We start from the raw sequence: 24,513 nt of genomic DNA, 5'->3' as shown, positions 1-24,513 counted from the left end.
GAAATTTCTGCTTCACACTTCCCCTGTGGCTAACTCAGAAAATGGTAGAGTTGGAAGGAGACTTTGAGTTCATCAAGTCTGAATAGGTTGAGTAAACTGGGGTTCCAAGGGTAGTGATTGATCAAGGTCACAGCACTAGGACCAGGACCTGTGGCTTCCAGGACTCCCAATTCAGTACTCCTTCTCTTACACTATGATGTCTCAACTGCTGCCTTTCCCAGCCAGTCCACAAAGATCCTGACGGGCAGTTCAACAAATCAGTAACTAAAGTGGACAAAGAATATTAAGAGCTCCCTTCTTCCCAACTTTCCTGTTTCTGATGGGGGTCCCATTATTCTTCCAGTGTCTCAGGTTTCTAATCTTGGCATCCTCCTTGGCCTTATTCATCCCATCACCTGCCAGCTCTTGCCATTTCTACCTAGACAATATCTCTCACTTCCAACACCTCTCCACTCACACAGCTGCCATCTTATTTCAGGTCCTCATCACCTCTTGCCTCCTGCCTTCAAGTCTCTTTCCCATTCCAGTCTATTCTGTAACCTGCTGCCAAAGTCATTTTCCTTCAGCGAAGACCTGGCTATGTGACCTCCCCTTCTCAGCCTACTCCAGTGGCTTCCTAGAACCTCTAGAATATAAGCACTCTGTTTAACTTTGGAAGTCCCACCTTCCCTCTGGAGCCTCACATGACGTTATTCCCCATCCTCCCCTCTGAGCTCCAGCCAAACTGGCTTCCTTTGGCTCCTCTCTCACCACACTCTGGTCATCTCTCATGCCTGGAGGGCACTTCCTATTTACTTGGCTGCATAGGTTCCTTCTCTTCACTGAATATTCAACTTAGACACCATCTTCTTCAAGGAGCCTTTTCTGACCCACCAACTGCTGCAAGTACCCTCCTTCCTCTTAAAACTACCTTGCATTTTTGTATGTGTGTGTGCATACGTATTTAACTTGACATTTATAATGTACATATTTTTCTATATATTTGTCTCTCATTAAAATATAAGTTCATTTTGAGTAGGAATTGTTTCATTCTTTGGACTTGTATCCCCAGTGTTAGGCACTGCAACAATTAATAAATATTTGACACTGATAGTGCTTTCTGGCTGACCAATGTCCAGGGTAAGTAATGAAATTATTATTATCTCCATTTGATGGCTGAGGAAACTGAGACCAAGAGAAGATGTGATTTTTCTCAAAATAAGCTTTGTAGCTGGGACTTGAACATGGGTTTGTTTTTCTTATTACATATAAAACACTTAAAAAATTATATCATACCCATCTCCTTGGGACCACTAGGAAGGGATCTCTCAGTGTCTCCTACCTTTCCCCACAGGGCACTTTAATGTGCTATTGTAGAGATCAGTATTCAGCCTCTAGGCAGGAAGCAGAGTTTGGAGTAATTGTGCTTGGGGGACAAGGTGGGACTCCACACTCCACACACTCTGGGCCAAAGTGTTTTGGGGAAGAAAGCAGTCAATTCAGCACCCCAGCAGGTACCAGCCTCCCTTTCTACAATAGTACATTACCTTGGTAATCTGAGTTGTGGTGGTGCTGCTTGTGGTCTCTGATGTAATGGTCTGAGCTGTCAGCAGGACACCAGGGTCTAAGTCAACACTGCCCTCCTCAGTCTGCAGGGAGAACCATATACTGCCATTAAGCATCTCAGTGGGTAAGACGACAGGCCTACGAAGACAGAGCATCTGCTGCTCCCTCAGCTCAGCTGCACATTTTAAAATAATAACCTAAGTTCTGTAAAATAAACCTTTGACTATCAGTCCCTCTGACAAAGTCAGCCTGAGTAAGGAAAGGATGGATCCCTTCAGTGGCTAAAGAGGCAGTGGCAATCTAAGGTACAGACCCTGAACATGGGCTGGGATGTGACCCTGGCTGATGGCCAACACCACTGGAGTCCCATGGCCTGGCTGCCTGGGCATGGGACCATCCTGAGAGAGGCAGAAAACCACTGGAAACAGAGAAGAAACATCTGATGGAGCCTAGGTGTTATGGAGAAGGAATCCACATCTTACAGCATATCTCTGTACTTTATATTATTTCTACCCTTGTTGACCAAGTTTCTAAAAATGAGACAAGGGAAATTCAACCAATTCACTTAAAGAAGAGCTGACAAGGCATCTCTCCTACAGAGTTAAACTTTTATGAAGACAAAAGCAAGGAGCTCCAAAGCTGTTTTTCATCTGGAGGCGCTGCATCTGGTTTGGACAGGTAGTCTCCCTCATTAGAATAGAAGTTCCCTGAGAGCAGGGACTGTTAGTATAGTTTTTCTGTTTTCCATAGTTAATTGATCTACTTATTGATTACAGAATAGTCTGGAGGATGAAGTGAGGAAGACAGGAGGGGATAGGACAGGAGGAAAGGAAAGAGGAGAGGAGAGAAGGGGAAAGGAGAGGAAAGAAGAGGAGGGAAGAGGGGAGGAAAGAGGAGGGGAGAGAAGAGGAAAAGGAGAAGAGGGGAAGGGAGAAGAAAAGGAGAAAAAAGGAGAGGAAAGGAGAGGAAAAGGAGAGGGAGAAGAGAGGAGGGGAGAGGAGAGGAAGGGAAAGGAGAGGAGGGGAAAGGAAAAGAAAAGGAAAGGAGAAGAGAGGAGAGGAAAAGGAGAGGAGAAGAAAAGAAGAGGAGAGAAGGGGAGGGAAAAGGAAAGGAGAGAAAAGGAGAGGAGAGGAGAGAAAAAGGAGAGGAGAGGAGAAGAGAGAAGGGGAGAGGAGAGGAAGGGAAAGGAGAGGAGGGGAAAAGGAGGGAAGAAGAGGAGAGGGGAGGGAAGAGGAGAGGGAGAGGAGAGGAGGGGAAAAGGAGGGGAGAAGAGGGGAGGGGAGGGAAAAGGAGAGGAAGGGGAGAGAAGAGGAAAAGGAAAGGAGAGGAGGGGAGGGGAAAGGAAAGGAGAAGAGAGCAGAGGAAAAAGAGAGGAGAAAAATGGTGAAGACTTGAGAGATTAAATACGTGAAGAGAGGAATTAGACTTCCTGTGCCTGGCTTCAGAGGGCAGAACTAGGAGCAATGGGTCTCAAAGAGGCACACTGAAGCTTCTAAAACAGGAAAAACTCCCTCACTCTTGCAGCTGTACAAAGGTGGAATGACCCACCCCCCCACCCCCACCCCCAGCCCCAGAGATTTTCAGCCACTTGTGGGATGTGTTGCAGGAGGATTATTTTTCAGGCATGATTTGGAGTCAATGGTTTCTAAAGTCCCTTCTAACTTTGATATTCTGTGATTCTCTGGAGTCACTGGGCTCTGTTCAGCTTTGACACTGCCTGCAGTTCAGTATCTCTATTGGGGATATCTGGATGGAGGACATCCAATCTTCTCCTGTAGAAAGAAAGGGCTGACTGTTCCCTGAACAGGGAAGGGAATGCCACTGCTCACTGATCCCCCTCTGCAGGGGGAATGCTGGGAAACAGCAGAAAGTGAAACAAAGGATCGGATGGTAAGGGTGGTAGTTCTTTACCAGCCAAAGAAGTACCTAGTAGAGCAAGGAACCAGCAGACAAGCATTTATTAAGAATTCATGTGCCAGGTTATGGAAAAAATGAAACAGACCCTGCACTCAAGTAACTCACGTTGTGTTGGGCGAGACAATATGCATGCATATAATACTAGCTAACATTTATGTAGAACCTACCATGTTCTATGTGCCAATGCAAGCACTTTACAATGATTATCTCATTTGTATCTACAAATACATACACATTTATAATTAGTATGTACAAAAGAAATACAATGTAATTTTTGGGGAGACGGTATTAGAGCTGGGCATTGAAAGAACTAGGGATTCTAGGAAGCAGAGGTGAAGAATGAGCACGTTCTGGGCATGCAGAGCTGAAGATGGGAGAAAGCATGTGGTACATGAAGAACAGCAAGAGAAAGTTGTCTCAGCTGAATAGCTGTAGACTATTTCAAGTAATGCATAACACCACTGGGCAGGAGGGTTGAAGCCAGGCTGTGAAGAATTTTAAATGACAAAGGAGTCTGCATTTGATCCTAGAGGTAAGAGAGAACCCTAACAGTTTATCTGAACAGGGATCTAGGATGATAGTTTTAAAGCTGGAAGGGCCCTTAGTGTCCTCAAGTCCAGCCTCTTCCTCATGGTAGAGGGGACCATCTGAAGGGGCTGGCAGGGATTAAGTGACTAGTCCAGGGTTGCAAAGCTTGCAAGTGTCCAAGGTGGGATTACAGCCCAGGTAAGTAACATGATCAAACCTGTGCTCTAGGAATACACTTTGGCAGCTGTATGTAGAATAGCATAGAGAGGAAAGAGACCTGAAGCAGGGAGAGGCTGCTGCAAAATCTAGGTGAGCTATGATGATGGCCTGAACAATGGTGGTGACCTTACCAGTGGAGAGAAGGCAACAAATACAAGAGGTATTGGGGAGATAGGATCAGCAAAACCTGGCAACTGATTGAATGGCTAGAGCATGACTCCAAAGCTGTCAACCTTCCTGGATCCCAGTCTGCTGGCTCGGCCCAGATCTAAGCCAGCCACAGAGTGGTCACTTGCCAGTGCCCTAACATTTTCCTCAAACAAAACACTTTATACGTGAACCTCATCTTCTTTTCCCCCAAAATTTTGATTTTTCTGCTGCAGATACCACAATCCTTTTCATCATCTAGGTTCTCAACCTTGAAGTCACCCTTAATTCTCCCCCATATTCCATTAGTTGTCAAGTCTGACCAGTGCTACCTTCTTCACCCATCTCCTATCCCTTTCCTTGGTCACCACACTAGTTCAGGCCACCCTCATTCCTTAAGTGGAATATGGCTGCAGCCTCCTAAGCGGGCCCACACAACTTCCAGTCCCTTTCCGACCTGTCCACACAGCTACCAAAGCAATCTTCCTTTAGCACAAGTCTGACCACATCACTGCTCTCCTCAAGCACTTTCAGTGGTTCCCTACTGCCACTGCTTTTAGGAAAAAAAAATACTGATGCCTTAGCTTGGCCATGTAAAATCTTCGCGAATTGGCTCCAGCCTACCTTTCCAAGCTTATAACTTGATGGTTTTGGAAACAGGAAGGAAGTGAGTCCATGACAAACTGAAAAAAAGGCTGACAGGACTTATCAATGAATTAGATGTGGAAAAGGCTGAAGGAGAGAAGAGACAAACATCAATTCAAGATGGTGAAACTGGGTGCTGGGTGGGGGGGCGCTTATAGTGCCCCTGAGGAAAGAGGTAAGGCTCAGTCCCCTTTCACACTCTCCACATTCCGGCCGAATTGTCCTATTTGCTTTCATCCACCTTGGTCCTCCAGCTCCTGCTTCTGTGACTGCCTAAGTGGCCCCCTTCCTACAATACTCTCTTCTGCATTTCTGCTTCATTCCAGACTCACTTCAGGCCCTACTTCCTGAGAAAGACTTCTCAACCTCCTGTGGTCAGTGCTCTCTCCCTAATACAATTATCACCTATATACTTATCTGTTTATATAGTATCCCAGCCCCAAGTAAGAAGCGTGTAAACTCCTTGAGGGCAGCACTGTTTTTCATTTTCTCTGTATCCCTAGCACCTAACGCAGCTCCTGAACTTGGGCACCAAGCACTCACTGGCCAGGGAGATGAAAGCATTGGGGCAGAGTCCTCTTACACAGCTTATGAGTTCCCCCTCCATGTCCCCTTACCTTCTTGTTATGTCCCTGCAAAGAGCAGAAGTGGGAATGACGATGTTCTGGTTTCTTCCCTATCTGTACCTGTCCCATGGGCAGCAGCCTCCTTTCCTTGACCCCTTTTCTAAGGTGTCACCAAACCCCCCAGGCGAGGCTGAAAGGACACCTATTAGTCCCAAGAATAACAACCCAATTTAAAGAAAATAAAATTAAGGCTAGTAGACTTTTTAAGAACTTGCTTCTTGTTAAAAATTTATTTATTTTTAGTTTTCAACATTCACTTTTATAAAATTTTGAGTTCTAAAATTTCCTCCCTCCCTTTCCCTCTCCCCAAGACAGGCCTGTAATCTGATATATGCTATACATGTACAATTATATTACACAAATTTCCATATTAGTCACGTTGTGAAAAAAGATTCAGAACAAAAGGGAAAAACCATGAGAAAGAAATAAAAAAGAAAGAACACAGTATGCTTCAATCGGCATTCAGACTCCACAATTCTTTCTCTGGATATGGATAGCATTTTTAATAATGAGTCTTTTGGAATTGTCTTAGATCTTTGCATTGCTGAGAAGAGCTAAGTCTATCAAAGTTGGTCATCACAGAACATGGCTGTTGTTGTGTACAATGTTCTCCTGGTTCTGCTCACTTCACTCAGCATCAGTTCAAGTAAGTCTTTCCAGGTTTTTCTGAAGTCAGCCTGTTCATCATTTCTTATAGCTCAATAGTATTCCATTACATTCATATACCACAACTTGTTCAGCCATTCCCCAATTGATGGGCATCCCCTCAATTTCCAATTCTTTGCCACCACAAAAAGAGCTGCCATAAATATTTTTGTGCATGTGGGTCCTTTTCCCTTTGTTTATGATCTCTTTAGGATCAATACCTAGAAGTGGTATTGATGGATGAAAAGGTATGCACGGTTTTATAGCTCTTTGGGCATAGAATAACTTGCTTCTTTCTCCTAAACCATCCCTTCTAGCAGTTCTCCCCAATCCAGATAAGCTTGCAAAGTATAATATGGTAGTGAGACATGTCTGAAGAGGACCTAGGCTACCAAGCGTTTCCTAGTTCTCCAATGGCACTGTGAGTCCCCCAAGCACCCAGGTTCACAGTCTTGAATTCATGGTCAGCTCCTCTATATCTGACTCACTAAGTGCTCTCAGCCTTTTCTTACCCACAGTTTGTTATGGACTCACTTCTTCCTTCCTACTTCGAAAACCATCGCTTAAGTCCAAGTCTTCAACACCTTATTTATGCCTGGACGACCTTGCTATTGTTCTGCCTCCGCTGTCACCATCAAACATTGACTTTATCTTGTCACTCCACTAACACCCAACAGTGATTCTCTATTATCTATCCCATCCAAACTTTTCTGCCTGATCTTCAAAACCTCCCATAATCTACCTGCATTATCCTTGGCCACTATTCTCACCAGCTCAGCAACCTCATTTTTTAAATTTTATTTCCAACACAGACTCACTAACCTGGCAATCAAATTGGCTCTCTATGTATTCTGCATCCAGTCTAAATACATTCTGTTGACTGATAAATGAAAGGTAATTTTCCCCTTCTGAATCTATGAACAACAAAAACAGTAAATAAATGCCACCTGCTAGAAGTACGGAGAAGAATTTGATTATAAGTAACTGAAGATTTAGATTTAAAAAATGGTATCTTACCTGGGCAGCCTCATAAGTGATGGTTTTTGTCTCAGTGTGAACAATGGGGACATCTTTGGTTGGGATTTCACTTTTCCCAGCATTAGTAACATCCGAGATGGTGACTGTCTGAGTCTTTACCAGGGGAGGCTACGAAACAGTGGAAAAGCAAAATTACTTATGTCCTTTCTGAGGGAAACAGCCCGCCAACCTTCTGACACTGACCTGATCAAAGTTTCAGGGCCTTGGCAAACAAAAAAATCCAATTCAGAATCCCAAAAGTTGTTTGCACAGGATTTGCAAATCATTCTGCAGTAGTTTTAATAAAGTGTCAAATCATAAGGGATGGTAAAGAATTATATTCCTATAATAACCTGTGTATGCCTAATGAAAAAACAAAGTAGCCATAAGATCTTGCAGTTAAAATGAACGAATTGAAGCATTTTGGATTGGTTTCAGAGCCAAAATTTGAATTCAAAACTGTTGCCAAATAGCAATTATTTTGTTTCCTCCTTGTAACCGTATCACTGCAATCAAAAAAAAAAAAATTGCCCATACATTTCCTCCCTTAAGTCCAAATGATGCATGAACAACAGTGACCTTGGAATTCATTAACTCTTTTCAAATCAATGTCAGATGTTCACTTTTGAGTTCTTGAAAGGAAACGGTATTCGGAAAGCTGTAAAGAGAAAAATCAGTTATGCCACCACCTGGTGATTAATATCAGAAGGACAAAGATTAGTGGAAGAAGGGAAGGCCATCTTCGCCAAATCAGCTCACCTTTCCCCAGTTGGTAAATCACTCTGAAAGCTGCCCCTTGATCGTGTAGGGGTTACATGGTCATCTACTTCAGCATAAATGATTAGTACCAATGATCACTAGAACCCACTTGTCTTTCTCCCTGGGATGGGAATGGTGGAGGGTAACAGAACAAAGTAAATAATGAATATTATCAGCAACTTACAGAGTCAGATTTTGTGACTGAGATATACTCCTATTTTAGGCCTGAAATAATCTTGGTGAGGAACCAGCTATTCTTTTTCAACAGAGCTGGTTATATTTTCTGAACAATTGCAGTTATCAAAAACATAGACGTCTCACAATTTTACCTTTCTTTATAAATCTACATTTGAGCCAAGAAAGGTAGAGTGCCCTTTTTAAAAGTCCCTATCAAAGTCTATGTAATGATCACGACAGGGCTTATTTAGACGAGTTTTGCAAATTAGCTGGAAAAAAAAATCAATTTTTGCCTTGGAATTCCTCTGAGAAAGACTCTAGAATTCTTTAATCAGAAAAGCAAGAAATAAACTGCTCCCATTACCATCCCAGGGAGAGTTCTGGCCCTCTCCCAAAGAGAGGCATTTGACCCAAACCATTACTACCTGGAAACTTCGAATGAGGGTGGGGAACCCTGAACCCATGTGAAAGTCAGGATATGGTCCATTTTGCTTCCCAGGTTGCTCATTTGGTGTAACATGGTCTTCACCACTCTCTGCCTCTTTTTCACCAGTGTACAGCTGACAGGAAGCAGGTGTGTCTGAGAGCATGCACTTCGAGAGCTTTAAGGCACCAGCTTGCTCTTCTACACCTGTACATACCCCATTTGGACAACTTTGCATCTCTTTGTTATCAAAGAGACCAGCTGACCCATGTGCCTTGTCTTCTGCCTCCTTGACGTTTATGGAGACAGGCCCAAAGTCGTGGCTTTGTAGAGACTCCGAGGGGGTTGTCATTTGGGTCCCACTATGAGCTACTGAATGCTCAAGGCCCTCCCATTCAGAGTCAAGGTTTCGTTTCTCTGTCACTGCATCCACTTCCTCTTTAGGAATGTCATTCATAGTCTACAAGTGAATGAATATACACAAAGGCAAGAAGATAATATTAGGAATAAAGGGGGAACGCTTCGAATTAATAGAAGCAGATGGTCTTAAAGGAAGACCAAATCTTTTGCTATTCCTGTGGATTTTTAAGGGTGGAAATAACAATAACATTGGCATAAGCCAAGAACTCCTAGCTTTCATAGGTTTCAGAACCAAGAACTATTGCTAGGGATGGTCCATGCAGCCAGAGTCACTGCAACTACCAGGAAGGTGCTGCACTCTAATTTCAGTCAAGCATTTGTGTAGACCTTTATATAATTAGTCTGAAGAATTTGGGGGATATATCTTGCTCAGTATCAAGCACCCTCTGGGTTTCCCTACATGATTTCTTTGGTGCCTAGAAAAATCAATTTGTCACTCCTAAACATTCATTTCCCAGGAAGGATCTGAGCACAGAGGAGGTTTCACCTCATTAAGGAATTCATATATATTCTTGAGAATGATAATTTAAATAAAATGCTGGTTGAGTTGCATCACCTAATCCTGATTCACCATCTTAAAAGTTGATTGATCACTGTACTAGCTCCTGATGGCACCATCAGGCTTATGATCCAGATTTCCCTTTGCCTGCCAACAACAGAGAAGCTGTGTTAGTATATGGATGCCCAAGCACTGACCAACTGCAATCAATGTTATAGCATCAATTTCAATACTAATGTTCAAATGCCTTTTTTATATTTTTAAGAAAACTCCCTAAAGAGGCTTTACTGAAGATGGGCAAAAAATATGACTTGAAATGATCCAACACCAGGGAAAGACTACCATCTGGCAGATGAACTATGTAATATCTCCAAGAAATATAGAATACCTTAGGGATTAGGAACCATGGTTTACTCTTAGGCTAGTGGCTAAATACCTTGTCATAAATGAATGCTTCAAAGCAATCCTGTATCAGTATTTTCTGCAGCAGTAGAAAGTAATCTAGCTAACCCTAAAACTCTCAGGAAGGTGACAAAAATGGCAAGAATTGGTCGGGGAGAAGAGACACAAGTGACATAAATAAGAAAGCAGGATTAGCCATCTGAGCAACAAACAACCTTAAGAAAGCCAAACAACATCAGAGTCAGCTAGCACTGGTTTGCTGGCAACATTCTGAAAAAACAGCCCACATTATGACGATGCCTGCATGTTGGTTTAGGAAAAGAGTCCTTTTAGCACTGCTCACATGATTCATGAACTTAATACTAAAGTGACTATCTTTAAAAACCGTTTTAAAAAACAGTTCAGCTAAACCATTTATACTTAGAAAACAATTTAACATTTTAGTTCTTCCAACAAGATGTGAATATGGCAATTAAAAAAAAAGACAGTTTCTCATTAAAGCATATATCATTCCTAGAATGTAACAGTAACCCTGAACAGTAGCTCTATGAATTTAAGAAAGAAAGCTTATAACCTAGGAATGTCATTCTTAAGCCATGTCTAGAAACCTTACACTTAATTGCCTACCATCTTAAACTGTAGGACAACTAATACTAGAAAAAATTAGGTTCAGATCAGGTTAGTCTTGCATTGATCAAGAATGAATATTATCTAGTATGTAAAAGACAGATCTGAGAGAGGGACACAACTAGGAGCTGTGAAGTTTGACTTCTTAGTGGCCTCTTTGCCAAGGATATCTGACATAATTGCACCATACTGCTTTCTAGGGGAGCTGACCACTCTTTTCTTGATGGTTAAGCCACCCTGACATAGACCCACTTAAGAAACAGAATTGCTGGGAATAAACAAATGAGTCCTAACAGGGCAGTATACCAGGGTCTACATTCTTGAATATACATGCCAACTTTTATTCTATGCAGATCAACATGAGGATTCTTATGCATTATTACGACTCTTTGCTAAATAAGAAATGATTTAATTTGAATGGCTAAAAAATATTCCAGGCAAACCAGTCTATTAAAAAAAAAAGAACCAAATTTACATCACCCTGATTAATGAGAGGACAGGTGACAGTCACATCAAGGTGCCATCTGGGAATGAAATATCACTTAGAGTAATGAAAAATTTTTCTAAAGCATACATCTAAAACACACATAGAGTGGCCAAAGATAAAGGTGGTACCCATAGTAAAGACTTTGAAAGTTGGTACAGGGTCAGTTCAGTTACTTTGAGAACCACTGCTTTTGTCTTGAACTATTCCACACAGAACAAGCATGCCAAGAAAGGACATGAGAACACAGGAATTGACAGAACCATGATCTGTCCAGCTAAGCATTCAGTTTCTGAAGTAACACTAAGGAACAGAGAACCACAGGATGTCAGAGACGGAAGGGACTAAGGCCGTCATTTTATAGATAAGATAACTAAGATGCAGAGAGCTTAAATAACAGGTCTGGGTGGTGTGGAAGGGCTTTTTCTTTGACATACCTCAAAAGAACAGGGATGTACCCCAAGCTAGCTTCTGTTTGAAATAATATTTGTTAAGGAACACAAAGGACGTCTAAAGCTCTAATCTAAGGATAATCTATCCTAGTGGCTGACATTTTTCTCCTAGGTATCAGAAAGATAGTCGACCCCAATGGAAAGATCTTGGTAGATGGAAAGTCCACAAAGCTTCCATAACACAAGATTAATCAACCATCTTAAACACTGAGATTTTATGGACAATGCTGTGTCTTAGCTAAGATAGTGAGCAAAGTTCAAAAGATGACATGATGAAAGACACTATATATCTGTATATATTAAATTAGAAAGCTAAAGAGAACCTTCCAAGAGAAGCCTAAATTATCAAGATTTGAACCACTGACATGTTGTAATGGGGCTGATCAAAAATTTAATGTGATTGATCACATGATTAAGGTATATTGGCATGGGGTTAAAAGCAAGCAATTTAAGAAGTCTTTGTGATTGCTGACTCTTAAGAAGACTTATAAGAACCTTGTTGCCACCAGAGGAGAAGCTGTCACTTATCCATAGTACTATAAAGCTGATGAAAGGGATATTGAGGAGAACATTATGTAACACATCATAAAAACTGGCTAGTTGAATGAAATCCTCAATCTCATAAAAATTCTATCTGATTAAGAAAATTAAAAGCAGAAAACATTAAGATTACTATGTTAATTGTTTGCTGCTATACTCACAAAGGAAACGTCTACTTAAACCAGAATGGCCCTTAGTCAGTATGATACTTTTGTGCTAGGCTTTTTTTTTGGGGGGGGGGAGGTTGTTTCTTGGTGGTAGAGGGAATAGGGAGGGAACCAAAGCGCAGCTTTAAAAAAGAGGCATTTTATTAAAACTATTTTTAAAAATGTACTTTATGTCTCAAGACCATAACCCATGTATATGCCTTTACAGTTCTAAATTACCCTTCCATTGGTTTACTGAACTCTAGATAGCATTAATAGCAGGATGTGGGCGTTTTACTGAAGTTTTGCTGTAGCTCCATCAAATGCAAACCAGATCCTCTCCTTCTTTTCAGGCTATTTTTGAACCTAAAGATTTACATATGTCAAAGGCTTGTCAAAGTAGAGATATTTATGCTCAAATGATTGTCTTACTTCACAAGTATTCTAGAGAAGCTTTACCCAGAAAGGCTGAAGAGAGCCACATCTTCCTCCTTGCCACAGGTCTTAGCATTTCTACCACACATTAACCAATTTTACCCTTAAGTGGGAAGAGAAAAGCAATACCTTTCCCTGTCTGAAGAAAGTCTTGTTTCCATCACACTTTGGCCTTATATTTATTAATACCTGGGACAGGGAGAAATGCAGTGGCTCTGACTGGTCTGTCAAGGGAACTTATGTACCATCTTTACCCAGCTACTCATACTTACTACTGGGGTGAAGGGAAAGAAAAGAAACAGTAATATCAAAGATGGAGAGCTTTCCTAACAAACTATTTTTCTTCCAATTTTTTAAATCCCATTTTTGTCTACTTATGAACAGTCTCTGGTTTGGGTAATGATAAAAATCTTAATGCTATCCAAACTTGAGGACAAAGCATCATTATTATCTGACCTTTACATGGCACTTTAAAGACGAACAGTGCTCAATAGCTTCTACCAATGAAAGACGAGTTAGAGGAAAGAATTAACTACTGAGAAACTGCCTGGTGTCAAGGAATAAGACTTGAAACCAGAACACCTGTTGTTGAATCCCAGCCCTGCACCATTATTATAATAATAATGATATTATTATCATTATAAGCCTCTGTGAGTTTCAGTTTGTTCCCTCACAAAGGGTCCTGACACTACACCCCTCCATAACCCCACCCCAAATTGGCTTTAGGAAAAAAGCTTTGTAAATATGACATCATTAAACCTCCACCTGAGTCCTGTTCTAATGCCACACTGCAACAGGCCCATGACGACCCAGGACCCTTGAAGGCTATGTCAGTGGAATTTCACCTCTGAAAGGTCCTGCTCAAGCTGAAAAGGCTTTGGAAGAAGCTATGGGTAAGGGCAAGCCCAGGCAAACAAGTTCAAAGAGATCACCAGGAGCTGGCCATGAAAGGTGCAACCATGATCCTACAGCAGAGAGGGGTTGAGATAGATAGTTCATGTCCACACTGATGAAATCACACATTTTTGGAGGTATTTTCACTAATGATAAACTAGAACCTAGTGTGACAATCTGGTTTTAAAAATCAATTGTAAAGAGTTTAGTATGTTAAGTAACACCATATACAGAAAATCCACTCCACTTTAGATGGCTAGAGCCTCATTCTAGTTTGCTTGGAATTTCCTAAGTAGAGATATTAGGAAGAAGATTGAATTCCTTAGTATATCTTCCTATATATGCCTAAAAGTCCTAAGATGCTCCAAAGTTATTCTCGGGAGCTATTGGGAATCTGAAGGCTCCTAAAGCTGAAGTCTAGATCTAAACAAAGAATTCACAACGGGTGAAACCATCCAGTGAAGTACTGTAGGAAACAAAACGTAGTAAGTAAAAGTTGTAGCTCAAGAACATCAAATCCAATAGATACATGATTAGGTATTTATCCCCAAAGTTTAAGCTTTACTTTACACAAAAGGACATGAATTAAAACATCATAGAAATCCAGTCTCCCTATTAGAAAGTAAGTGTGTCTAGAGCACCTGAAGCATCTGGTAAGACTGGGCCAAGCCAGTGGGTTTAACCAAGGCTGGTGCTAAGTCTTCCAGTCTGCTTGTTAGTAAGCTCTCAACTAGGTCTTCTCTGTACTTCAGGGAGCCCCTTTAGCCAGAACTTGGAGGAAAGGAACAATGACAGGAGAAAAGACAAGAATTAAAACACACATAATACAAGAACATACACCAATTCCCTGCTAGTCCAGATATCCAGGTGGGACATAGGAGATAATTCGAACACTATAACTGTGGCTTTGTGTTCTAAAAAAGTGTGTGTGGGGGGAATTATACATAAGATGTCTGATTACTTTCAACTTTGCCAGACTTTTTATTTCCAAGCTCCACAAATGGCCTTTAACATACTGGTACTGCTTTTGGGGGGGTGGGGGTGGGGATGAGGGTGGGTAGGTAATAACCTGTCACCATTCCTAACTTCTCTCCCAAAAGACACCCAGAACACACCCTCTGGTCACATTCTACTTAGGCATGCCCCATCTAATACTGTTCCCACAAAACTTACTAAACAGCATTTTTAGGCAACAGATAGTTAAAGAAATCTTACAAAAAGGTAATCAATCACCACATAGCAGGGCTTCACAACACTTCCTTGAGGTTTACTCATAATGTATCAATGACTTTATTGCCAAATGTCTTCAGTTGGGGTCATATCATACCAGGCAGGCCTAGATTGAAATCCCCAAACCCCACTATGCCCCAACTCTCATTGATTTTCATATTACCTTTATTCTCTTCTAAGCTGCAGTGAGCTAACATGGTCAGCCCTGCTCATAAGTTTGAATGTTCTCAGGACCATACAATCTAAACGCCTTCCTTTGGTCAAACGTTTTGTCTACAGATTAAAATGAAAACACTCCTGGGAAGAATAATACATTTAAGGTTTTATCAGTTATTTACACATTAGTGAAGATGTGTTTATAAGATGCCTTTAAGAGAGCAGACTTTGATAGGGAGAAGAAGCAACCTGGGTACCTGAAGTGATGGGGTGGCTGGAAGGCGGGGGTGGGAAAAATGTACACAGAAGCAACAGTTCAAGTTATCTTGCTAAACACAGAAAGGCATAAATAGCCAGCCGAAGAGTCCAGCTCCTGGTTCTTAACAAAAGTGAAATGATAACACACATTATAGTCATCATCGTCATCATCAAGCACTTAAATAAATAAAAGCGCTCCTCCCAGCATGGTTGGGTAACATGCAAACAAAACAGGGTGATCAGATCAGTTAATTGCGAGTGCCTCCTTTGTTACTGACCCTTGAGTTTCTAAACGGAATCTGGATGTCTCAGTGAAGAGCTTGTTGGAGGCAGCGTGGGACTGAGCACAGCCTCAGGACCCAAAGGTCTAGATCCCAGCTCTGCATCCCACCAGCCTGGGCACTCTGAGGCCACTCAGCTGCTTTCCTCACCTATCAAACACAGACACTGCATAAGTGCATAACGAAAGGTATGAGGATATCTGTATTCCATGTCGCACAAAGTCACTATGAGGAAAATACTTTGTACGCTGACAAGCACTAAAGAAATGAGTCGTTTCTAGATACCCAGAAGAATGCTAAAAGAAAACCACATACATCCACATATCCACTCATTAGCCATATCAATGAGCTTCTTCCCAGTTTAGAATGCAGATACCATTGGTGCTACCCTTCTGTGACTAAAAATGGGCAGGACCTTCAATGTGCTAATGGGCCTTATTAGATTTTAAGACATAAAAAATTTTGGATGGGCACTTGCAATAAAAGATAAATCAGATCTGGCAATAGCTTTATTTGCAAAAGCTAGATGAGAAAATGCAGTGTATAAGGATAACAAGATAAGCAGCAGGTTCTGCACGCCCCTCCCCCACCATTCTTCCACAGAAAAGGAACAGAAACAAAAAAGCAAAAAACAAAAATCTGTCATTCAACCCCCCACCCACCCACCCTCAAGCCCAAGAAAAGAAGGCTATATGAAAATAAAAGTCTGGGTACATTTCAAGTGAAAAAACAGAACAGGCCAACTTATAATTTGAAACTTATAGAAAGAAATTACAGACTCACAGAGAGATGGGGATAAACTAACAACCATGTATCTTTCCAGCTTTCATAAGACCTAGGTAAAAAGAGATATCTCAGGTGACAACAGCTATCACAGGGGCATGTAAGGAGGCACTGCTCCAGCCAGTACTGTCTGAACTTGAGCAAGTGCTCTTACCTCTATGAGTCTCAGTCTATTCCTCTGAACAAGGGGAATAATAATTGTTATTTTCTCACCTTTATAGGATTGTGCTTTCTACTGTCCAGAGCATTATGTGTGAGTTATTATTCAACATCCTTTGCCTTCATCAACCAATTCCTTCCCCTAACTTCACTCTCTTTTTTACATCACCTTTAGCTATAGCTATGCTTTTTTTTCTCTGTCTCCTACTTGGACTGTACCCAAGAAATATGGCCTTGTGGCATTCACTAGTTTTCTCCATAAAACCTGCAAGTCATTTTCAGACTCCACTACCATATACATGGAATACAGCTTGGACTTTGATCACTTCTGGGAAGAGGAGTTGATGAAGTTAAATCAAATTGGTCCTTAACGACTGATAGTAATTATACTCTTAAAAACATTTTCTAAATAGTAGTGTTATTAGATTATCCCCAATATAGGTGAATGCAAAAGCAAAAAAAGCTTTGAGATAAATGCCTGATGCAAAATTAGCCATTAAGTAATAGAAAATTTGGCCTTTCAGCTGCACTCACCAGACAGGGCTCCGCAGGTCAAAGAGGTGTTCTCAAGCCTGAACAGAGCTGTAAATATTAAAGTACTTGAGCAAACATTAGACATTAGACCAAAAGCTCCTTGTAGAGGAGATGCCTTTGAGGACCAGTTATATTTCAGTACAACAAGAAGTTGCCCACTCAGGACAGAATAGTCCTCTAGAAGGTTCCACTCTCCTACTAGCATGGAAACAGTCCAACATTGGTTTCTTTGCCTGTACTTTAGGACAACCCATTCCAAAAGACAACAAACAGAAACAACAGGAAGGGCTAACAAGGAAACCTAAAATCAGTACTAAATTAAGCTTTGTAGACACCCACCCCTTATGGACTGAATGGAAACACCATCTTGATTCCACAGAACTATATTCAGAAGAAGTTATTAGTCTTTTTCTATTAAAAAATTCCATTACAGGCAACATGGAAAGGTTAACTTTCTTGACGACCACCCAAAGTATTAAGTTATAGAAACACAATGTCAAACATTGTAGTTTTCTCCCTATATAACTTTTATATTTCTGAGTCACAGTCCCAAGACATATACTTTCAGCTAGTTAATACACCACATGCAATGCTAGATTTGAATAATCACCTGGATAATGCAAGTGGAAGATGAAAGGTTCATCTTGGGTAGAATCCGAAGTCTGCTCAGAGATGAATTCATACAATTTCCATTAATGCCACATAACGGCATCAGTCTCTGATCTCACACCCACTCCCACACTCCCACACTTCTCCTTAGTGATTAGAATGCCAGTGGTTGGATGGCTGATAACCGTTAATCTGTGATGTGTTCATTTCAAACAAAAGAAAAATGTACCATGTCAAAAAAAATGTTTCTTTGTAAATGATGAACTTACTGCGTGGATTTTTGTTACAAAGATCACAACTTTTTAAATGCTAGATAAAATTAAGGAAAATTTATTTCAGATTTAATACATAATTTGAAGAAATCTGATCTTAAACCTAAAGGATGTCTCTATCTTAGGGCTAAGCACACAGAAACGACTATGCCAGAGGTAAGTCAGTAAAACTCTTATTAACTAAGTACATTGAAAGAAAAATAAATGGGTTTAGCCATACAGACAGTCTAACTAACAGACTGACTTGCTGATGATAATGTGAGCTCAAGCAGCATACTGTAACATAAAGAATAAGAGACCTGTATCAGTCTGGGCTCTAATACTTACTGAGTATGTTGTTATCTTCCTGATGCTCAGTTTACCTAGCTGTAAAATGGGAATAACTTTCATTTTTACCTATTCCAAAGAGTTTGTTGTGAGCAAAGTGCTTTGTAAATTAATGGGAGCTATTAGTATTAGAGAGCTTTCCCTGCCTCTTTTCAGTGAACCCAACTCAGCAGAGAATTATTGCTTCCTATTTCCTTAATGATCAATAGAAACAGGACTCAGATTTACAACAATATTTATTCATGATAAGTTTATGTTACAGAGTGAATAATCTGAGAAAAAATATCAAAGAAAATGTTCACGAAGGAGACATTTTCAGTAAAACGTTCTTCAATCAATTATCTTTAGGTTCATGCAGCTCCATGACTCAACTAAACCTCTGGATTGAGTGGTCTCAGTCACCAACACTTCATGGGCACAGAAGGCTTTATTGGAGAGCACCCTCTCAAAACAAGCTACAAATCAAGAAGCCAATCATAGTAGAGTGTTCTTGACCAAGAAACCAAGACATTACCCTGAATCGCTATGGTGGATAATGTTCACACATCCTTGCACTGCAGAGGGTGATATTTCCCAGTAATGGAAGAAGACTCTCCCAGATAGATTCATTATAATTTAAGAAAGGAAAATTTCTTCTAGAACATTTTCCTACAGAATAGCAAATATAACACAGTACCGAGTATGAAACTGGATCCCAAAGCTTGAAAATGAATTATTTCCTTTTCTTCCATCCACTGCCCATTCATCTTTGAAATTTACCTTTTGTACAGGAACCAGCCTGACTAAAATTGGAAAGGTTCATCACCAGAAATTTGGTTAGCAGGTGATGAATTCTGCTGGCCACAGAAACTCATGATGACCACATATTAAGGCATGGAGAGACTGAGATTTGTATCAAGATTGGAAGCTCAACTACATTGATGAAACTAGCAATTTGAAATGGCATTACTTTTATAGAAAAGAAGAATTAGAAAGGGGAATAAACACCAGAACTAAAGTAAGAAAGTCTAGATTCCAGTTTTGGTTCTTTGCTCATTAATTGTAACTATAGGAAAATCATTTAACCTCTAAGGACCATGGTTTCCCCATTTGTAAAGGGGGGGAAAGAAATTAATACTGTATGTAACACTAATGCGACTTATTACTGTTATCTAAAACCATTAATCTGGAAGGTTTTCTTTATCTGAACACAGGCAGCTAGTATCAGCTGACTGTGATCATGAAACAGGATATGAGGGAATGACACTCAGAAATATAGTACTCTGACCTTTTAATACACTAGCATAAGATATGTAGTTGAGGAGACATCTTCAGTGAGCAGTTACAGCGCCTGACTTCATTGTTCACAATGAAATATCGAAAACAGATGGATTTCTGGTCATTTATAAAAATAGGTTGGTCAGAATAGAAAAGCCATGCTTCCCCTTTCCCCCTAGCTCCACAAATCACATCTGGCTTTAACAAACCTAACTGCAATCAATAATTAATATTACTGGGAGAGGGGAGATATAGATCCCCCAACAGGTTTTGTTTTGAGAGTGCAGTCCTTATTAACAGAGTAGTCTTAGTGGGGGAGGGGGGGGGACACTAAACCTTAATTAGAATGCAGAATAACTCTGAAATGTTTTTTAAGCAGCAAAGTTCTCAGAGCCTTCGAGGTCTTCAGTGCTCCAATGAGTTGAGATTTCATTGACACGGGCACTCCTTCCAGCCATGCCAATCACAAGCCATCCAGCCCTGCTCATCCTGTGGGATGTCTTATCTACAGAGGATCTGCCCTGTGTCGTGTGACCTTCTTTGCATTCTCTTGACATTTCAAGGATAACAATGGAGCAACACATGGGCTGTGCACCTGTGTTCTCACTCTAATGAAGAGAATCTGTATACTTCAACAACATCCTTTATGTCACTTTTTCTAATATAATTACAATATATTTGCAGGATGATGCAGCCTGCTCATGTACATGTGTGTCTATCCATTACCCACTGGGTAACGCTCAACTTCAATTCTTCAGACGCTATGGCGTTCCATGACTCAACCATCACCAGAAGAATATCGGCATTTTAAAAAAGGCTTTGCAAAGTTCTTTTAATGACCTCAAGTTTCTCCCTGAAACAATTTCCCAAAGGCAATCCAGCCTGCTCCCTTCCTTTCAAATTCTGGTTACAACTACTCACTTTTGAAGTCCAAGAATTTGTGTGTGTGTGTGTGTGTGTGTGTGTGTGTATGTGTCTCTGTATGTATGTGCATATATACATGTATTATGACACATATATATATTTGTGTGTGCTTGATATATCTATCAATATATACATACTCTCATACACACACAGATGGAGAAGAAGCTATTTAGATTATATATCCAATTGCATATTATAGTCTGGATAATGGGCATTCTTCATTTACTTTGTTTCCCCTGTATAAGATAGTCAGGGTTGAATTTCTTAAAGTAGCTGACTGTGGACTTCATTTAGGAAGTTCTGCAATATTTGATGGCTTGATACCATGTCACAAGCAGGAACAGCTGGAGGACTTCACCATCCACCGGGAATCCTTCTTCAACTTGGATTCTGTAATGGATCTTCTTCATGACAATGGTGAACACATCTGGTGAGTATACAGTTCCCTGTATTATGTTTTGATTGATATTAATGATCAAAAGGTTCAACAAAGTTCTGTTGTTCTTTCTTTCAAAGAATCTTGTATAATATTAACATGTGCATGAAAGGCACCTTGTTGAAAAAAAAAAAAGCTATTCAGATAGCATTTTTGTCTACCAAATGAAATGCTTTTTATAGTCAACAAAAAATAAGCAGTTAGATCTTGTAAACTCTACATCTTTCAGGCAATTGTTATGATAAAGATGTGGTCTACTATGGAAAATAACTTTCAAAAGTCTATCTGTTCCCTTCTAATATCATTTTCAAGAACGCCCTCAATGCAGGTGTATTCTAACAATTGTCACACTAGAAATAAAATCACTGGGGGCCCAAAGTCACTATAAGAAGAGTTAGGAGGCTATTGTAAGCTCATTATAAAAGCCCAAGGATACTTTCTCAAAAAGGATGGAGAAACATGCCCCTTTCTTACTAATAGACAGCCATACTACAAGGAATTTTTCAAACTGTCATATCTAGAGTTGCCTCATATACCTGAGTTGTTCCTAAAATGTTTTCTGACCTATCAGAGGTTGCCTAATGTTGTGGAGTAGCTGAGTTTATTATGTCAAAATATGCTTTTAAGGAGAATGAATCAGTGAGTAGAAGCTCAGATTCCTGGGTAAGGAAACATGGCTAGATAAGCATGGGAGAAAAAATCAGGAGGCTGAATGACGTAGGAAATGAAAACTGAAAGAGAAAGGGGGAAAAGAAGGGAAAGTTAGCATGTGGAGAAGAAGTCAGAGGTAGGACCAGACACTATAGAGAGTAAGCCACTTAAGGGCAAGGGCCATATTTAATAAAGTTTTGTTTCTCCCATAGCACACAGCCTATTTCTTAATATAGTAAGTACTCAATATAGATGAACAACATCATTGTTTAGGAGCAGTATGCAGGCCTCTTTCCTTTCACAGTCCTTCCAGCAGCTAATCATATCCAGAGCTTTCTCGAGTTCAGATTTTATAGTGGGCTACTGCTTATGCCTTGGGGTCAATCATAGAAAGAATTGGGAGGCTCATAATTATATCTTTGACTGGTTCTAGAAAAGAAGGAATAAGATTCAGTGCCTTGTTTAAATATATTTTTTTTTAAACTCTTGAACAGAAGACTTGCCACACAGGGTCAGCAGGCCCATTATCTATCCACGTCTCTGATAAAGGCATCAAGGACATAACTATCTTTTCTGTCACCAGTTTCAATGGACCAGGAAGAAGCCAGTCAAGGGGAAAGAGGGTTTGGAGACACAGGATGCAGCTCCACTTCCAGCTTAGTCTTTTACCATCTGGATAATTCTGGGCAAGTCATTTTATCTCTTCTTATAGAGGAGGTATCTCTTATAGACCTCGTCTACAAAATAAGGGGGCTGAGAGTGGGGCCACATGCCTTATAAGGCCCATACCAGCTCTAGAACCCTATAAAACCCAGAAGGCATCCATTTTCTTTAATACTAGATTGATCTAAGCTCTTTGCAAAGTTACTTAATGCTACTTCCCCCTTACCACTGTGAAGAAAGTGCTTCCTTTAATCTATACTCAAGTCCTCTCTTTCAAGTTTTAGGGTCCCTCCCTGTTTTCTCCAGTAGGATTTAGTGAACAGGCCCCATGTTCACCACAATGAAAACTTCTGCGACTTTGATCAATTGGCAAATGTGTCCTGAAGAGACCAGAATAAAAAGGTTCCCAGTTTTAAGCACCAAAGTTAAGAGCAGCTGTGACAGGAGGAAAAAATTTCTGTATGAAACAGAGAGAACATAATGCACTGTGGTCAGTTCTTCACGATGCTGTAGAAGTCTGGGATTTTAGCACTTTAATATATAAGAAAGACAGGAAGCAAACTTTGCAAAGTTTTAATATACCGTCCTTATTCTGACCAATATTCTGGGAAAACAAAAACCAAGTACAGAGGTTCAGTGCCTTTTGTTTGTTTTTTTTACCTCCCCTATTTCTTTTACTAAGTGACCATCACTGAGGAGCTAGATGACACAGTGTATAAAGACATTAGGCTCGGTGTCAGGAGACCTGAATTAAATCTTGCCTCAAGACACTTACTAGCTCTCTGCTCAAGTCACTTCCATCTGTCAGCCCTCAGTTTTCTCATCTGAGAAATGAAGATAACAATAGCACCTACCTCACAGTGTTCTTGTGAGGATCAAAAGAGATAACATTTGCAAAACACTTTACAAATCTTAAAAGTGCTACGTAAATGCTAGCTATTAGCTAAAGTCAACCATGTGACTTTGGAAAGGAAATCAATCCCTTCACTCAAGGTCTCCCATGAAGTCACCCTGGGTTCTCTAATTCTATGCCAACAGAGCACCAGAAGAGAATCTTCCGTCTAGCTCTGGCAGGTCCTACACCAAACTGGAAAGGTTTCAAAGTGTAGATCAGGCAGGACTTCATGTCTATTGTCCAAATAACAGCTTAGACAAGTTTGGAAAGGTTTATCATAGACTGTTAACTTCTAGGTGATAACTTCTTTCACTAACAGCAATTCGCGAGACTAAGTCACAGAAGGAATTGATGGTGAGAGCACCCACATGGATGAAATCACAGATCCTTGAGTGCTGAAGTAATTATGCCTCCTTACAGCATAGAAGTAACCCTGGGTTTTCAAGGGTTATGCCCACAGAATTCAAGCTCTATAAAGTCTTACTAAGCTGGAAAGGTTTGAGCACAGGTCAAATGACTTTTTCTATTGTTTGAAAACCAGTCTAGCGATGAGGAGGGAGACTCATCACTATAAAGAGGATAACCCTTGTAGCACTGGCCAGCAGGCACTGAGTTTTTGGCCATAGCAACAGAAAGTGGGTTATGGTCCATAGAGAGAGTGCATATGTTAAAGAAATCAAGAGATCTTTTGAAATATTTAAGAATTAAACAAACATCTAAAGGGTGATCTATAGGAAAGAGGAAGTACCATGCAGGTGACTTAGGAAAGTTAGAGACAAGCAACCTTCAGTTAGTTATAGAAAAAAGAGGACAACAACATCTCAAGTAATTAAAATCTACAGTTAATCATCAGTTCTCATCTTAGTCAATAAATAGTGTTAATCTCCTATCCCACCACACCTTTTGCCAGACATGGAAATAAGAAACAAAATTAACAAATATACTTCAGGGCAGTTCAGAACCTATCTGTGTTTTGGATAGATTCATAATCTATCTCCAATGTAAAACTTAACTAAATTCTTCTACAAATCTTTTATCCAAAAAAAAAACAAAACCAACAACAACAACAACAACAAAAAAAACCAAAACCAAAAATCAACTCACCTCCAAGGTTGCCTTTCGATCTTTTACTATTTTGTGGATACTAGTGCAACATGTAGGGCTGTCTATCTCTTAGTCATGATTCTTGCTACAGGGCTGACCTGCCTCCTTTTCCAGTCATCATTGTCCTGCATGACTTGTTTTACATCACATTTTACCAGCAAGTCATTATTGGTAATATGTTACAGCTCAAGTATATCTACTACACATCACTGCCCTTTGAGCCAATTGTAATTGTGATTTTTTTTTTTAGATGGACCATGATGTCTCATGATTTGAATTTATTTTGTTATATTCTTCTTCCCCATATTTTGGGGGAGGTGTTTTTGAGTAACGAAGTGGTCAAAATGCAGAAATGATGAATAAGAACTGAGGGACACAAGCTATTAACTGGCTAAGATGAATTGTAGACTGTGATATGCTTGAAAA

General features: G+C 40.3%; 1 protein-coding gene across 8 annotated transcripts in view; it reads right to left on the bottom strand.

Annotated features, from left to right (window-relative positions):
* Window positions 1–24,513, bottom strand: part of EPB41 (erythrocyte membrane protein band 4.1) — a 207,054-nt gene that overhangs the window by 11,608 nt on the left and 170,933 nt on the right. For 5 of the 8 annotated variants that reach the window (XM_027864668.1, XM_027864661.1, XM_027864662.1 and 2 more), the window contains 3 exons: window positions 8,651–9,109; window positions 7,290–7,418; window positions 1,527–1,628 (listed from right to left, as the gene is read on the bottom strand). In XM_027864668.1, the coding sequence (XP_027720469.1) occupies window positions 1,527–1,628; window positions 7,290–7,418; window positions 8,651–9,109 (690 nt within the window). The remainder of the gene's footprint in view (window positions 1–1,526; window positions 1,629–7,289; window positions 7,419–8,650; window positions 9,110–24,513) is intronic. The other 3 variants (XM_027864666.1, XM_027864667.1, XM_027864665.1) reach the window with 2 other exon arrangements.

The sequence above is a fragment of the Vombatus ursinus genome, unplaced genomic scaffold, assembly GCF_900497805.2.
Source record: "Vombatus ursinus unplaced genomic scaffold, bare-nosed wombat genome assembly UNPS02014775.1, whole genome shotgun sequence".
Taxonomy (NCBI): Eukaryota; Metazoa; Chordata; class Mammalia; order Diprotodontia; family Vombatidae; genus Vombatus; species Vombatus ursinus.
The sequence above is the reverse complement of the archived record's forward strand: the minus strand, read 5'-3'. Positions and strand labels throughout refer to the sequence as shown.